Source organism: Pocillopora verrucosa, chromosome 6 (genome assembly GCF_036669915.1).
Source record: "Pocillopora verrucosa isolate sample1 chromosome 6, ASM3666991v2, whole genome shotgun sequence".
Lineage (NCBI taxonomy): Eukaryota > Metazoa > Cnidaria > Anthozoa > Scleractinia > Pocilloporidae > Pocillopora > Pocillopora verrucosa.
The window spans coordinates 24,504,815-24,520,857 of record NC_089317.1 but is presented as its reverse complement, the minus strand read 5'-3'; the positions used below and the strand labels follow the sequence as shown (position 1 = coordinate 24,520,857).

The following is a 16,043-nucleotide window of genomic DNA, read 5'->3' as shown; positions in this document are numbered from 1 at the left end:
AAATAAAAATTAAATGTAGAATATAGAAAATATTTTATTGACCGAACTTGTTTGGTCAAGATGGCTAGATATTAGCCTCGTTTCTTTTTTCCGTTTTCATGGACCGAGACGACACTGTCCATAAATTACGAATTCTTTTGAAAGTCTAATGCTCTCTAAGCATTGTTCTGAACAAAGAAAAAGCTTAGGAAAAACAATTAAAAAGTACGACTTTGTTGCAATACTGAACGAAACTAAAGGGAAGTGTAACATCAAGGCGTTGAGAGCTTTCTTTACACCTAACTACTTTGGGAGTAAGCTGATAGCGTCACAAAGCTATTATGTCATACTCCCGGTTGGGATCCTATCGAGCGAACAGTTCAGACGAACTTCCCGTCTATCGAAAAAACAAAAGGACATGCTTTAACATATTACAACTGTGACAAAGTAGAAGTTGAATCCATTTGAGAAAACGCATCGTTCGTTCAGGATTTCCTATTTGCAATTAGAGCTCGCACATGGAAAAATAGATATGAAAGGTAAGTAATTTAGGGAACTTTTCCAGCTTACTATCCACTTTGTCTTGTTTAAAACTATACGTCTAAAACTATACTCCAAATAAAGTTGCCTCCGGGAAAACGAGTGTTTCAATTTGGATAAAAATGTTGGATTTTCTTAAAGTGAATGCTATTCAGTTATCATATCTATTTAAGTTCTAAAATGCTTCCTTTCTTGTGATTAGTGATTAGAATGATGGAAAGCTCCTTGAAGGGGAAGTTCAACCTCTACTACATTGAAACGATGGGTTACAGTTTGAAAACAATCATGATTGTTTTTGTTTGTTTTCAACGTTTCAGTGAGTCCCTAGAAATCTAAGTGCCGTAACTAATTTGCGCTGATTATCGTAATTGCACGTCCTTATGTAATTTCCCTTCAATTATCTTTGGGAAAACTATTGTTAAACTTATAAATACCTTTAATGAAGGAAGGAAGTATAAGTGCACAATACTCGATTGAAATCCTTCGCTAAGAAAGCAACATTTGTTGACAAATAATTTTTCATGTTTCCGTTTGGGTCAAGCGTAGAGATTTTCATGCGTACCAACGTCGGGGTATTCAAGTGCTCTTTTAGAAAGAAACTGAACTGAATAAAAGTATTTCAAAAATCTTCTCTTCGAGAAGACTGCTGTGCTTATGTTCAACAGAGACCTAATTTTATCAGGTTAATTCGATATATATTTTTTTTGAAATCACTTACCCCGAGTGGGTGAATGACTGAGAACCACCTGCTTTGCCTCTGTAAGAATTGGTAATGCTTCAGAAGAACGACATTCGAGTTTAACGAAGCACTGATGCGATTTTTTCGGGTGCAAAATGCTCCAAAGCACCCTTTGAAATGTTCGAAACGAGTCAAAGAGCGACTGGAATCTATCCAGGTAAGTCTAAACTCGGTTATATCTTAGAGGGTCGAAATTGAAAGACGTTTTCGAGGGCAACACCAGCTAAATTGGTCAACAGTAATACACCTGCTCTACAGGAACGAGTTTGTTTGAAACCGTCAACGAGACTGGTGGCTCTAAAAGACCTAATTCCTATCAGGTTGTGCTCCTATATTATAAAGAATCCGGGAAAAGATGAAATTATAATATAGGACATGTAGCAATCTAGAATTTAAGTCGCAGAAGCGAAGATAACTACCTGTTTCATGACTTCCATCTTGATGGTTAAGTTATATTTAATTTCGACTGGTAGGCAATTAGAGTCCCAGGGAGTAGAACAACTGCTGAGAATTCTGGATGACAAAGGATGCTTTTAAAACCGTAATTGTAACTTTGAATTAGATACAGCTCGTTTTCAGTCGTCGCTTCCTATAGGTTTTGATCCGTATTGATGGCGTTCGTCTAGTAGTGAGTTTGCCTAAATTTAATGGAAAAATACAGCATATACTCATTTGACATCTCAAAGACGCTCTCTTGGCCATTAACATTAACTCCTGAGAAAATCTAACTCAGCGGGTTTATTAGTTAAAAGGATTAAAAATAACTCTAAATTAGGGCGTAACTCAATATATTAATTTCTGTTACTGACAATGGTGGTCGACTATTTTATCATTGCCATTGTTTTGTTTGAACTTATGACCCCCTGAAGAGCACCTGCTCTGAAAACAGTTTTAGCCAATCGCCAATGAATAAGGCAAAGCTTCAATAAACGTTTCTCCTTCCTTTTGTGAATGAGCGTTTGAAAAGAAAAATGAAATAAGATTTTGTTGAGTAGATTATAGGGTTAATACTTGTGTTGACATCAGCTGTTGTTTGGATATTTGCTTTTTACAAGTATTTGCATTTGCGGGTGGCGTGGGACAATTTCTTGCTTTTTCACGGCTTCCAATTAATTACCTCCCACTTGAAAACTGTCACCTCTGATTTAAACAAAATTTACTGAACCTTAACTTGCTGGAAAAAATATATTTATTCCTATTTCAACAACGGAAACCTGAAGACACTATCTAATATTGCGAAGGCAACTAATAAGATGTAACTTATTCGTTGCAAGATACAAAGAGCGATTAACGAAATTATAAAATATAATTTTTTCAGTTATTCAAAATAATAATTTGTGGGAAAGTAAGGAAATCAGAAACGTTTTTGACTACAGACACTCCACTATCTTTTATTTCCCATCAGTATTAGCAACCAAAAAGAAGTTGTATGCCAGGAAGGGCCAATGTCTGATCAGATTTTCCGCTTTACTGAGTTTGTGTATAAAATAAAATAGAAATTTACTTCAATTAAGGAACTTAGTGAACATTCTTCCTTAACAGTATCATTTTTTCATCTTTTATACCATTAAGGGAGAAGTGAATGGCCTTTTCGTAGAATTTAAGGACTTTAAAACCGATTTGGAAGGTGAAACATCGTTTGACCTAGAATGACATTATTGTTAGAGATTGTAAATGAAAATCTCATATCAAATAAAGCATTTAAAGCATCTGTCATTTATTTATATGGGTAAACACTCGTTAAGTTTAATTAAAATGTTTGTGGGGGGTGAACACATGATACAGAATTTGTCAGTTATTCTTTAATCTAAAGAATCATAACATAAAGAAGGGGGGCAACTTGAAGACAACGGAGAATCTTTCAAATGTTTGAGTTAATGAATTATTTTGGAAGTCATTTCACCAAATCAGCCATCCGACATCTAAGCCATTGGTCAGGTAGAAGACAGTGAGTGATCCTGAACCAATCTGATATGTGAGACCGCCTGGTCAGTTTTTCAGAGGGTCAGTCAGTTAGACTTGATGTTTCATTTGCTGCTGCTTTTGTTGTTGTTATTGTTATTGTTGTTTTGAGCAACAGGCTGCACAGTTGGCGGCTTTCTGTTTGAAAATATGTTCCTTTTTAATGTTTCCTTCTTTCTATCCGTGACCTTTTCAGAAATGCCTTACGTGTGCAATAAGCATCAATGATGAAATTTTCAAACAAGTTTGAGGTTTTGCTTTCACTGATAACCGCTTCAGTCCTTGTGGTGACCGGCCAAAGGGCAAAGTTCAACGACAACGCAAGTGAAACTGCCTTAGGGTTGACTAAGCTTAAGGCCAAAGAACTTGCAGCCAACCCAAGTGCTTTGATACACGAGGCTCTGCATCTCGTGCGACGACGAAGAAATATTGAACCGAGATATGACGACCAAGTTAAGAGGAATATCCACGACAAAATTGCCAATTTGGCTAGCAAACAAAGAATTGAAGAGGACTCATCAGGGACGGAGAGAGAACATTCAGTTGATAAACGCCAGCTTCCTGAGGGTCTGGGTATGTTAAAAGACTATATGGGTGTTGCTGAGAATTCAGACAGATATCACCATTTTACGGCTGGTCCACGAAATGAAGACAGGTCATACATACGGGAAAAAAAGAGTCTACATGAAAATGTGAGAGGAATAATCATCTTAGTTCAACCTTTTTTTCCGTCGGACGTCTTTTTTGTCTTTGTCTGTTTTTTGTTGAATTTTGGTTGAAAAGTTAGTGTTATTGCTCGTTGCTAGTTTGTATGTAAGTTTTTTTTTGTTTGTTTTTTCTTCCTTTTAACTCTGATCGTTTGATGCATATTTTTTTTGAAAAAAGGACGTGATTTCTCTGTCGAAAAGCTCCCAAGACGAAAAGCCACTGAATTTCAATCCCATGTCGCTTGAAGACTTGATAAAAAAGGTGGCTCCTTTACTGAAAGGGAAAGATGGAAGGGATGGTAAAGATGGAAAGGATGGAAGAGATGGAAGGGACGGTCCAAAAGTAAGGAGTTGCTAAAACTCGGTAATCTTTACTATACATTAAGTGAACAGATTTAATCACTTATACCAAAAAACCGAATCGATCCATTGATTGGGAGAGGCATGAATTAAAATGAACAAATAGATAATTAGATAAATGAATATTGTTTTTTCAATCATTGCAGGGTGACCCTGGCTATCCCGGCCCTCCTGGACCAGCCGGGCCTTCTGGATCATCAAAGGTTAGCGGAAAAGAGTCTACAAGGCTCATTAATGAATAATATCACCTAGTGGCTGATGGAAACTCATCAAATCTAGCCTTTGCTTGACTACATACAACATAATGCGACTTTTACTTCTGGATGTGCTGCAATCGATCATCAGCAGAGTGACTCATTTTTCTTTTTGTACTTTAAAGAATACGTAATTAGTACAATCGAGTCCACTCTCGCTTGATCATGATGTCGACTCCACCTTAAGAATACTGGGGCCCGAATTTTTTTTTTGTTGAAAATAGAAATTTGAGGAAACTCTCGCTAGTTAAATTTTGGTGACAAAGGGGGAGAGAAAAATTTCTTTGATGAACAAAAATAACATCTTTTTTTTAGCCTAAGTATGAAATTTGAAACGGTTATGGTACATGGGTAAGTGATGAGGTATTTGAGTTCACGAGCGACAAAAGAAAACATTCTAAAGTCTCATCATCAGCTTTTTTTTTTCTCCTTTCAAATGCAACTTGGATTAAAGGGGTGCGCTGAAGCGTATGAAACTCGTGGTGTTGTTACGTCTTCAACGACTACGTACAAGGAGGTAAGCTTTGTGAATAACAACAACAACAACAAACAATCGAAGAATCGAATAAAATTGTAAGCTGGTTTGTTTGTCTTAATACGAAGGAACCGATGATTTTTATCACATTCAACTGATAGAATGTCTGGAATGCATCAGCACAGAGGAAGGACACCGATCTGTGGTGCTGCACTTTCTACAAATTATGTCAAGTGTGGCGATAACATTTGAGTGATTGACGTATTGATCGACAAGTGAGTTGTTGATTGTTGAATTGCCGATTCATTTTATCGTTTTGCTTTTTTTTAGGAGAAGCCATCTGTTCATGTGACGAGTGATGGTAAAGCATTTCGTTTCTCAGACGGTCTGGGTAAGTTAGTAATGCTACAACATATGATAATGTCTATCTATCCTAAGTGCCAAATGAATTGTTTCTTTGTCTAACCATGGGAACATATCTTAGGGTGATAGAGAAGAAAATCTCAACCGATTTTCTCAAACTCACGCACCTGGTCGTGAATATCGCAGAATATCTTATGAGACATTGCGATCCTTATTATGATTGGCGCTTTGATTTTGGCATTATCATAAAATTATTTAAGGTTGACTGCTTTCTACAGTCAAAAATGTATAAATGAAATATTGTATATACACATGTCTCTATTTTTCTCGAGCAGAATATTCCCGCTGGTGCTCGGAGTGTCCAACTTCACATCTGGCTGGAGGGATAAAATCCACCAACACATCCTTGGAAATTCCACGAGATGGTCGCTACTTCGTATACTGCCAATTTCACTTCCTTCAAACTGACAATGATAGGACAGGATTTGAAATCTTGATCAACGGAAATATTCACCTGTCAAAAGTTGTGAAAGGTGAAGAAGCCACTTACTCTGGAGCTGTTTTTGTAATGAAAAAGTCAAGTATAGTAACAGTGAGACTTCTAGGTCATGGCACCATAGAAGGCGATCATACTATCAACTTTTTGGGCGCGTATGAGTTATAAACGACATATTGAGCCCAGAAAACTGTCTGAGGTGACTTGTAATACGTAGAATTGTTCAAAGAGTTAAGGGCGTCTAGAACTGATCAAGTATGTTTCGACGGAAATTCTAGGATAAGAGCTCGTTATCAGGTCTCCAATCGATTTAGAATTTGCTCAAAGGTATCCGCAAGTTCCTTTTTTCCAGGAATGATCTATAGTGATGTATCAAGCTTAACTTTGTCATCTAAAATACAAATTTTCTAGAGATTGACGACAGCAGCGTTTTTCAAAGTTGTGATATAAATGACTTCCTAGGACCAGGTTCTGAACCTAATATAATGACACCGAAAGACATTGACAATCTAACATTGGTTAGTAGCAGTCTGTTGTTTTTAAATAAGATGCAAGATGTAGACCCAGTGTCATTAACGCCTCAATATCATTAAATTGTTAAACTGTTTTTGTTCAGATATGGATCCTTCCTCTTTTTCGTTCGAGCTCGGTAATCATTATATTATGTTTATCTGACATAAGCCTCTGCACCTTTAATAAAATTTAGGATTTCCCTTCCTCTCCCCTTCAACCGTTTAACTCCCATGTATGAATAAAGGAGAATAAAGAAGAAAACTCGATTATCGGGCTACAAGTTGATCCAATACCAAATTCTCCAAACTAACATCATAAGAATCGTGTGGCAGATAGTAAGCAGAATTACTGACGAGATTTTGGGAGTGAAAGGATAAAGAACCCCTTTTCCCCTTTCTGAGCACTCCTTTCTCTCTTTCCCGCTCCTTTTATCAAAGACTTTGGTTAAAATGATATTGAAATAGTTTGACTGGAGTTTCATTGTAACGGGAACTTCGATTGGTTGAAAAAGCGCTCTTTGGCAGAGTGAAAGAAACGCAGTGAGCTTGATGTCAGATTCTTGCAACATAAAATATAATTTTTATGCTTTTAAAGAAAAATTCTTAGAAATAGCCATTGGAAACGGTGTTACTAGAAACTAAACTTGTAAGAACTAAAGGAAATTCTCAGGATAGCACATGGAGGAAATCGTATTGCCCCAACCACTGATGTTGAAAATCAGTCAATCGTACGGGCGCATAGTGCTTTGTGAAGTTAAATTGACATAAGTAATCAACCTCATCGCCTGAATAAGACTAGACGAATGCAATTGAAACTTAGTGATCCACATCGGAAGTGACTACATTGTGAGACCATCGAAATACTTTATTATTGCTCCAGAGAATTTTGCCCGTAAAGTGCAAATGGTGCCCGATCTTTCACGGGCGACACTTATTTATTTTGGCAACTCTGTACTGGCTTTGTCGAATTATTCAAATAACAATAATCACCGAATTGGAGGTGAATAGTGGTGGATATTTACCGAGCTGCGAAGCAGCGAGTCAAATATCATATCCGCTTTCACTCACACTGAGGTAAATAATTGTTCTTTTATATACCACACAGAAACCAAAACAACAAGTTCATTTCTGTCCACATACCAAAAATGGTCAGAAATTTAATTGTTAACGCGAGTTTGTCTCTTTGAATGCTCAGGTGAATAGTACTTGCTAATTATTTCCAAACCAGCCAACCAGCGCGGCCAAAAAGCACTATTCAACCTGTTTGGTAAATACTATAGCCCATTATACAAGAACTTGCATTCTGAAAGGTTATATATGATAGTGGTTTCCTTAGTGATGTTAGTTATACAAGCTTGCTTTTTCAGCTGGCTTTTCGCGATGATTTTCCATCCAGCGAATGTCGGTAGAAACTAAATATAATAGTAATTTTTACAATGTTTTTTCTTTGCCGAATAACACATCCTACTTCTTAGCCATTCTTTTGCTTCAATGTTTTATATAAGGTGTTATTTGAAATGCAGATGGTGTGGTTGGTTAAAAATTTGGAGAGGAAAACGACCAAAGAATAATCCCCATATAATTACGTCTTATTTGCCATGGTAATGCACGTAACTTGCCACGAAACTCGAGTGAGCATTACATCTACTGATACAAAAGTTCCTTAAAGAAATAGTTTGAAATTAATTTTTTTTTCGTATTTTTCTAAACTATTAAAGTGAAATCGACGTTGTTTTCTTGTCAATCTACAATGTCGATACTATCCTTGTTACTATAGTTACTAAACTGAGCTTCTGAGAGAGGAGGAAAAATCGTCCAATATACCCAATGTTTGTTCTAAAGACGTTTTGGTCATTCTAACTTTTTGCCGCTATTCCCGTATTTCTACCCTACTTTCTTTCATAGTGATCCTTTTAAAAACAGTCTGCCCCAGGAGCAGCACCAACTCCAGAACTTCGCAGCAGGTTAGTACCGAAATACCAATCCACAAACCAAGTTGGCCTCCAATGTCGGCAATCAAGTTAATCCCCTATTAAGAATGATAAGAGTGATGATAATGAAATCAATGAAAACTTTATGATACAGTCATCCAGCCTTAAAAAAGACAGAAGTCTAGGACTCTCAGTGGCAACTGGTTCTGATACACTTTTGGCGTAGGTTGAAGACATCATTACGATTGATTTTCTAAGTGTAAAAATTCACCTTGTAACTCAGGTATTCTTGAACTTCCTGAAAGTTGAGTCGCTCGTAAAACACTTTCACTTGAAGGAAGTTTCGACTGTGAAATTGAAGTACACGAGAAATGCAGATTAATTCAAATGCATCCTTGAGTTGTGACGAGGATTACACTTTGAAGTCATAAATAATGATTATTTTATGTATGGTTATGGTTATGATTATTATTATTATCATTTCTATTATTCATGTGTTTATCTTCGTAAATGATCATTGCTTACTTACTTTAAAAACTCAGGACCCTCTGCTTTTTGATTTTGAGCCGCTGCATTTTTCCTTTTGATGACACGATTGTACAGCACATCCTAGTAAATATGAAAAGAACCCATGGTAGCTTTAATTTTATTTTTTGAGAAGCTAGAGTTGGGTTTTGTTTTAATAGAGCAATTATTATTGGCACTTTGTTAGCAAAGTAAAAAATGACTGCAAGTTGTCATTAGATACGAGAGTAAAAAGATGAGGCTTATATTGATAAAGGCATTATTTTTTTGTTGTTACCACAAAGCACTTTAAACTTTACTTTGTTTTGGATTTTGTTTCATCCTAGTTATATTGTTTGCTTTATATTGTGTTTTTATTTGACTTTAGGCTAGTTGGCATTGTATATTGTATGCTTTTTATTTTGTTTGCTTTATATTGTGTTTGTATTTGACTTTAGGCTGGTTGGCATTGTATATTGTATGCTTTTTATTTTGTTTCTTGCGGCTGCTCTTTCTCTTTTAACGTATGGTGCTGAAACTTGTTACCTATACTGGCATGTACTAATATCTAACATCACTTTCTTTATCTTTCGAGGAAGAGCCCTGAAGAACATGCTGGATAAAAGGAAATGAAGCATGTAGTCAGCTAAATCCAATCGCTCTGACGAAGGGCTAACGCTCGAAGCGTCAGCTTTTAAAGTCTCTACGGTGGCCGATTTACATCATGAACTCAGTTGATAATACTAAATGACCCTGTATTCACCCATATTTCGTCTCTGAAACTAAGAAAGAGGTTCGAAATGTTTTTAATGAATGCAGAGAAATAAACAGTCCCACCTGGAATCCTTCGGAGGGCCACTCTGCCATGGACATGGAGGTTTTGTATATCAGTTCACTGGAATTTGACAAGACGGCAGAAATAAAGATAAAAAGTGATCGTTACTCTATAAAACTTCTCACCATACTTATTTAGAGATGCTAGCTCTTTGTTTAAGGTCTGTTAATAAAATATAGCTAATGATCTAGTTGTCAAGCTGTTGGAGTCCGTTATATTGTGGAATTTAAAACTTTGGAGACGAGAACGTGGATATTTCTTGTCTAAAGCGAGTTAGGAGATTTTTTTCAAACGCATCATTTAATGGGTGCCTCTTAAACTTCATTTACGTTGTTTGAAATAATATGAATTACCAGCATCTGATCCAAGAAGATATACATCCACCTACAGGCAACCCAAGCTCCAGCTGTGAGATGATCATCTTGCGAAATAAAAGTTATGGTGAAAATATGAGAGTTTGTATGGGAATATTTACGCTAAACCGACGCTTAACCGACGCTAAACCGACGCTAAACCGAAGTTTGCTTCCAAAGTTTCCAGTTAGACGTTTAACGACCCACGTACACATTAACCACGACACACGGCCGTTGAAAACCAGCTTAGTGACCCTGCCTCCATAGTAAACTGTGCCTCACCGGGACCACACCGTCATTTGGCATCAATAAATTGTTTTAGAACCATGGTTTGGAAATGGAGTGTGCAGCCTTGTCCTTCTCTTGGGAGTAGCAATCCTAGAAATGGATAAGTCCCTAAAATGGCCTCGTTGCGACGAAGTAAGTGGTCAGACAACAAGAAATGCATTGTGAACGCAAGGCGAGGTATTTTCATTGAAAATTTGACTGTATTTTCAAGTTTTATTCCCAAGAGCGGTCGTAAATATTCTCATACAAGCTCTCATACCTTCCCCATGACTCTTATTACGCAAGGTGATCATCTCATAGCTGAAGCTTGGGCTGCCTGTGATCCACTTTGCGAGTCATTTATTACGCCTTTAAAAAATGTTCAGAGGAACGTGCGCGCTGTGATTGGTCAGAACAAGTTTATCATATTTCTATAAAGCACGCGCCTTAGTCACATGAGTGCACTGTTGAGGCATTATGCACGCAGCTTACTTCATCGGTACGAGCGCGCGCAATTCACAATGCATTCTCGCACTTCTCGCCTTCGGCTCGTGCTTCTCCGTACTTCTCTCGTGTTCTTAAAAATTCCCACGTGCTTACATAACTCAACAATGCACTCGGCGCGTTTTGTATTTCTTTATTTAAGAATTGAGCTGATAAATTCAGTGTATTTTCACCTGCAAGGAACAGGGCAGTCTGTATCGCAGTCAAGACCTTCCTCGTTGAACTGAGTTGTTAAGTCATCAAGGCAAATCTCTGAGACATAAAAATGCAGCAAATTGAGATCAAGGCGGCGAACAATCGAGACGTGCTTTTCGTCATAGAACAGCAAAAGGAAGTCACCAAGTGCTGATATGGATCGAGGAATTGCCCTGCATCTCAAAATTACATATAGGAGGTATCTGCTGTCATCGCGGTAGAGCTCAAAATTTGTGTAGTAAATAATCGACCAAGGAATTGAGGAGCAGGAGGGAAATGAAACGTGGAAAAATAAAAAAAATCGATTAATAACAAAAAAATTCAGCCCTAACCTGTATCAGGTTTCTTAATTTTGTCGCAAATGTGACGCTCCTCGACAGGAAATCGAGCGTCAGCACATCCGCACTTCTTTATTTGGGCTATCGCCAGGCAGGACCGCATGCAAGACTGAAAATACATAAGTAACGATATAGAAAATCGAAAACCGTCTCGGAAAGAAATTACATTTTAACATCGCAACGCTGATTCTAACAGATAAGAAAGATGAATGATATATATAGGGACGATGCAGTTTAATGCATTCAGAATGGAAAGTACGCTAAACCATGCCTACCGTTTCCAAGAGCAACAAGGTGTCGCACAAATCAACCTTCATTTCTTTTCGTGTTTGTGATTTTGGGTTATTCTTAGTCGAAATTATAAAACGAAATTACATCAGTTTTACTTTACTTACTAGGTAGGTCACCCTCCCTTTTTTGCCTTATTTGCTTGTGGTTACTTTATTTCAAATCGAAAAGTGCCCAATCGAGAAAAACGGCAAGGTGAAGTAGACATTCATTCTGAGTACGTTAGCCCTTACGTAATGGGAGGAGGTTTCGTTGATAGCATTATCAAATACAAGCAAAAAATGGCTAATTATTTTTTGGCCCTAAAATTGCTAACTCGTACCTCCCGTGAATAAAATGATCCATATTTCACTTTATAAAGATCACTTTTTTGCTTGCTGTCGGGATTTCTGCAGCTTCCATTGTTGAAAGGATCCACTCTAATAACAACTTCCTGTATAAAAGTGAACCAGATATGAAATTTAAAACTCGGCGATGATGTATGTTTCCCTTTTGTGGCCATGGTATTTTGGAATATGACAGAAACAATATATATTCAACAAATGGAAACAAACAAACCGCATATTATAAAAAAAAATTAAAACTCCAACACATGAAGTCTACACTCTACTATTGAGATAGAAGATAGTGAAACTCATTTTTCGTTCATCAGCAAACTAGTGAAATGAATTTAACTTAGCCGAATTAAAAGAAGAGGAATTAAGGTGTTAAAGAAAGTACAGATGGATCGATAGCAGTTCTTTAGATCTGGTATTGAAAATACGCCATGACAAAAGGTGACAAAGGAGAATACAAAACAAATGATGATGGTATAAATGATACAACAATGATGAAAAATAAATTTCTACCCTTCGAACTCCAATGGCAGTCGAAAAACCTGGCACCAGGTTGACTCCTTCTTCATCTGGGAAAGGCATTTCTCCTTGGGGGTGGATCACTATCCTCGCTCCAGCAGCTTGACTTATCTCTGGCACATACTCGTTTGACTCAATGTTAAGGTTTAATTTGAGCCCTGAAAGTAAAAAGGATTTTTGATGATCGACGCCTTCGTACTAACATTGCAGTTCGAACCAAAAAGTACGTCATAGTGGTTCTATAAACTTTTGTGAAAAAAGAAAACTTTTTGACCGATCACAATTTTGCAGATTTCATCGAAGAGATAGCAAACTCTCCCTAGGGCTTTTTTGGTGCTACGGGTTTTTACAATGTGGGAGCACTCCGGCAGTCTGCACGCTAAGCCAGCTGTGTGGAGGTTGATGGATATTAAGATTCGAATATTAAGATTCCTTACCTCCTGATGGACCTGTATTGTGAGTTTCTAAAACTGTCTGGTTGTTGTGATCGTCATCCACTCCACCATTAAATGTGTAACAATTACCGTACCGATAGTCCCAAAACTTGTTCCAGTATTCTGAGTAGTTTTTCCTGTAAGTTAAAATTCTTACTTTCACTTTCACATGTACAAATTGTATATGTGAAATTGATTGGTAACAAGATTGGTAACAAGAGAGGAAAATGAAAAGGAAAAAAAGAAGACGATGATGACATGAAGAAGAAGAACAAAAACAAGAACAAGAACGAGAACAAGAACAACAAATAGATATCGATCTTTTCCATTATGTCAAAAAAAAAAAAAAACAACAACAACACGAACAAAGCAAAAGAAACATAAGAAAGGGGATGATCTTCACGCAGCTCCGACCCCTTTTCAGTTCCTTTTGGATACTGACGAATGATTACCTGCAGTCAATTCCCCTGAAGTTGCAGTCATACACGAAATCCTCATACTTGTGACCCATTTTGTGTAGGGTTGTTTGGTTTTCTAATGCTAAAAATGAGAGTAGCAAGTCCTCAAATAGATAGTCGACAATGAGCTGTTCCTCTGGAGTATAGTATTCCGTTGTGTCGTTGTTTTTAGGAGACCGGTCTCCCTCTCCGGATCCAGAAGCGTCCGTGGGGGTTGCTAGATCGTCTTCTGTAGTTGGTTGGACATTTGCATCGTTGGTTGGCATGTCAGCATTATCTGGATCTAGTATGTGTGAAGATAATGCGAAAGGTGTCTTAATCGTTTCAAAGCGTCTTTCAAAAGCTCTCAAAATCGTTCAAAACCTCATATGAAGAGCTGCTTACCTTGTGAGGCAACATTTTTCTGTTCCTTCATCCTTTCGTCAATTTCTTTGTAAATTTCATCTAAATAACGTTTCGAAATTTCGCTTTCCTTAATAGGGTTTTGGTTGCAAATTGTGACGGCTGGAAAACTCACATGCTATAAGTAAAAAAAAATAAAACAAATAAAATAAAACAAAACAAATAGAAACATGCAAACAAATAACTAAAAGAGGTAAGCAAAAAAATAATAGTATTTGAATTAATGAAGGAGCCAAACCAATCTATTGATGAGTTGGTTATTTTCTAAAAGCATACCATGGTATAAAAAATCAAAGTAAAGTAACGAACAGAACAAACAAACAAACAAACAAACAAAACAAACAAAACGGAAACAATAAAAACAAGTTTCTTCAATTAAATGGAATAGAATAATAACATGAAATACTCACAGCGTTATGTTTCACCTTTACCACAGTAGCAACAGGGACGACTCAGCCACAGTGTGAACAAGCCCATGCGTTTGGAATATAACCATGGTAAAATGCTCCAAGTATGAAAATAGTCCATATAAAACGGCTGAACAGTGTCCTTGCCTCTGCCAGTCGCCCAATTCCATGCGTTGTTGTATAGCCACAAAAATCCTTGATTAGCTCTTTCGGCGATTGATTGTCCTCGCTTTTCTTAACATTAAGTTCCGTTGCACATGCCATTACCTCAGAGAGGTTTCCCTTCGGAGGGATTGAAAACAGGAAGCCTTGTAAAAAATTTGCGATTAGAGAACTTTGATTCTGATTCGCATGCATCTGTTGGTGTATTTCATAAATATTATTTCGCTTGAATTCTGGTTATGTTGAAATGTTGAAGTCTAAAAATTACACTTCATTATTTAATACAAATATGATAACTTCATTATTTATTCCACATAATCGTTGCAGGTCTCCTTCAAAAACTTAAATTTGTTCCTATGCTTTACTTTCTCATCTCGAAGGAAAGAAAAACGCTAAAAATAACTTTAACATTGCATGCCATATTCATTATCAGCTCCTTATCTCTTTTATAAAGGCTTTTGGGAATGGTTCTGAACAGAAATCTTCGTTCATCTTGCATTGAACAATTAGAGCCAGAAACCCATTTTTGATCGTATCTAAGTACTGTTGATTAATCCTACGTCTGAAGAATTTTATAAATGTGTTCTCTGCTTACCAAAGAGATGTTGAGATGTTGTAAATAAGATGAAGTATAAATTCTTTGTTAAAACTGTCAATGCAGTAAAATATACAATTATCGACTTGAACTGTGCATGATCACAATTCATCGTACATACGAAGTCAAGTCCATTATGGATTAATTCGTAAATGCTGAAACGTTCCTCAAAATATGAATACATACCAGAAATATGCGGTTTCGACTCTCGTAATAACTAAAAACGCTAGTCCTGAAATGACGCGGTCACCTGGTCCTGTGTCAAAGTTTTCCAAGTGACGATAGCAACGTCTTTTCTGTGTGTTTATAGAAAAAAGGACCAATTGGTGGGCTCTTTTAAAGTAAATAATGAATTTTTACTTATTCATAACTAGAGCTGTCTTCCCTGGATACAAACAAGTGTCTTTCAGTCCAAATTCAAAACGGACAAAGAATCCAACATGGTCAAGCAGGGATGAGTCAAGAAGAATAAGATTCAAGGAAGCCTTTCGATATGATTCCGTATGGCTCTATCCTCTGTTGCAAATGAAAATTCTGGAATTGAATCTAACTAATTAATTAACAAAATAGATACTTAGTTTTATAATGGGGGAATATTGTTTCATTGACATGCGTTGCGTAACTTTCTTTAACTTCCGTTATTTATCACAGAGGCAGTCATTTCATAAAATGATCTACCGTAACTGACTAACTAGCGGAAAACCTAATGGTGAGAATGCACTTCTGAACGTAAATGGATGGTTAGCGAAGTGTTACTCATTACTTAGAGGGGAAAAACTAACCGACATGTGTTTGTGGGTTGTATTACACTAAATACAAACAACACGAAACAAACGACGGCAGATGCTAAGAGTCTGTTTCTCCGACTTTAGTTAAGATGTATACAATGAAATAAACGAGATCAAAAGGAAACCCACCGGCTTTTGACAGGTTTTACGTATTTGAATTTTGGTTTCAGAGAATGTCGAGAGTTCTCTTTAAAGCGTTCAATTTTTTAAAGTGTTGACCAAAAATAAGAAAACAAAAGAATGAAATAAGATGCAAAACAAATCAAAACATCTATGACCTAAAGTAATCAGGAAAATTCCTCACAACAAAGCCTGATGGTTAATCCCAAAGTCAAACTGTC

At 36.9% G+C, this 16,043-nt stretch overlaps 2 protein-coding genes across 3 annotated transcripts; one reads left to right on the top strand and one right to left on the bottom strand.

Annotated features, from left to right (window-relative positions):
• The first annotated feature begins 363 nt into the window (after positions 1-363).
• On the top strand, positions 364-6,495 carry LOC131798224 (uncharacterized). 2 transcript variants are annotated; one of them, XM_059115884.2, is made up of 7 exons: positions 364-518; positions 3,417-3,912; positions 4,106-4,270; positions 4,434-4,490; positions 4,996-5,058; positions 5,347-5,407; positions 5,715-6,495. In XM_059115884.2, the coding sequence occupies exons 2-7, from the start codon at positions 3,445-3,447 to the stop codon at positions 6,041-6,043; spliced, it is 1,143 nt and encodes a 380-aa protein (XP_058971867.1). In that variant the 5' UTR covers positions 364-518; positions 3,417-3,444; the 3' UTR covers positions 6,044-6,495. The 2 variants fall into 2 exon arrangements, with proteins under 2 accessions (XP_058971867.1, XP_058971868.1); XM_059115885.2 differs by lacking the exon at positions 364-518 and adding an exon at positions 1,299-1,415.
• An 826-nt stretch (positions 6,496-7,321) lies between these two features.
• On the bottom strand, positions 7,322-15,211 carry LOC131798225 (amiloride-sensitive sodium channel subunit alpha). Its single transcript, XM_059115886.2, is given in 16 exon segments — positions 7,322-8,416; positions 8,590-8,665; positions 8,848-8,927; positions 9,660-9,717; positions 10,955-11,033; positions 11,309-11,423; positions 11,925-12,035; positions 12,451-12,614; positions 12,894-13,027; positions 13,343-13,631; positions 13,733-13,868; positions 14,161-14,196; positions 14,198-14,224; positions 14,226-14,252; positions 14,254-14,439; positions 15,101-15,211. Coding segments are annotated over 15 exon segments (1,659 nt in total). The 5' UTR covers positions 14,422-14,439; positions 15,101-15,211; the 3' UTR covers positions 7,322-8,257.
• Between the last annotated feature and the right edge of the window lie 832 nt (positions 15,212-16,043).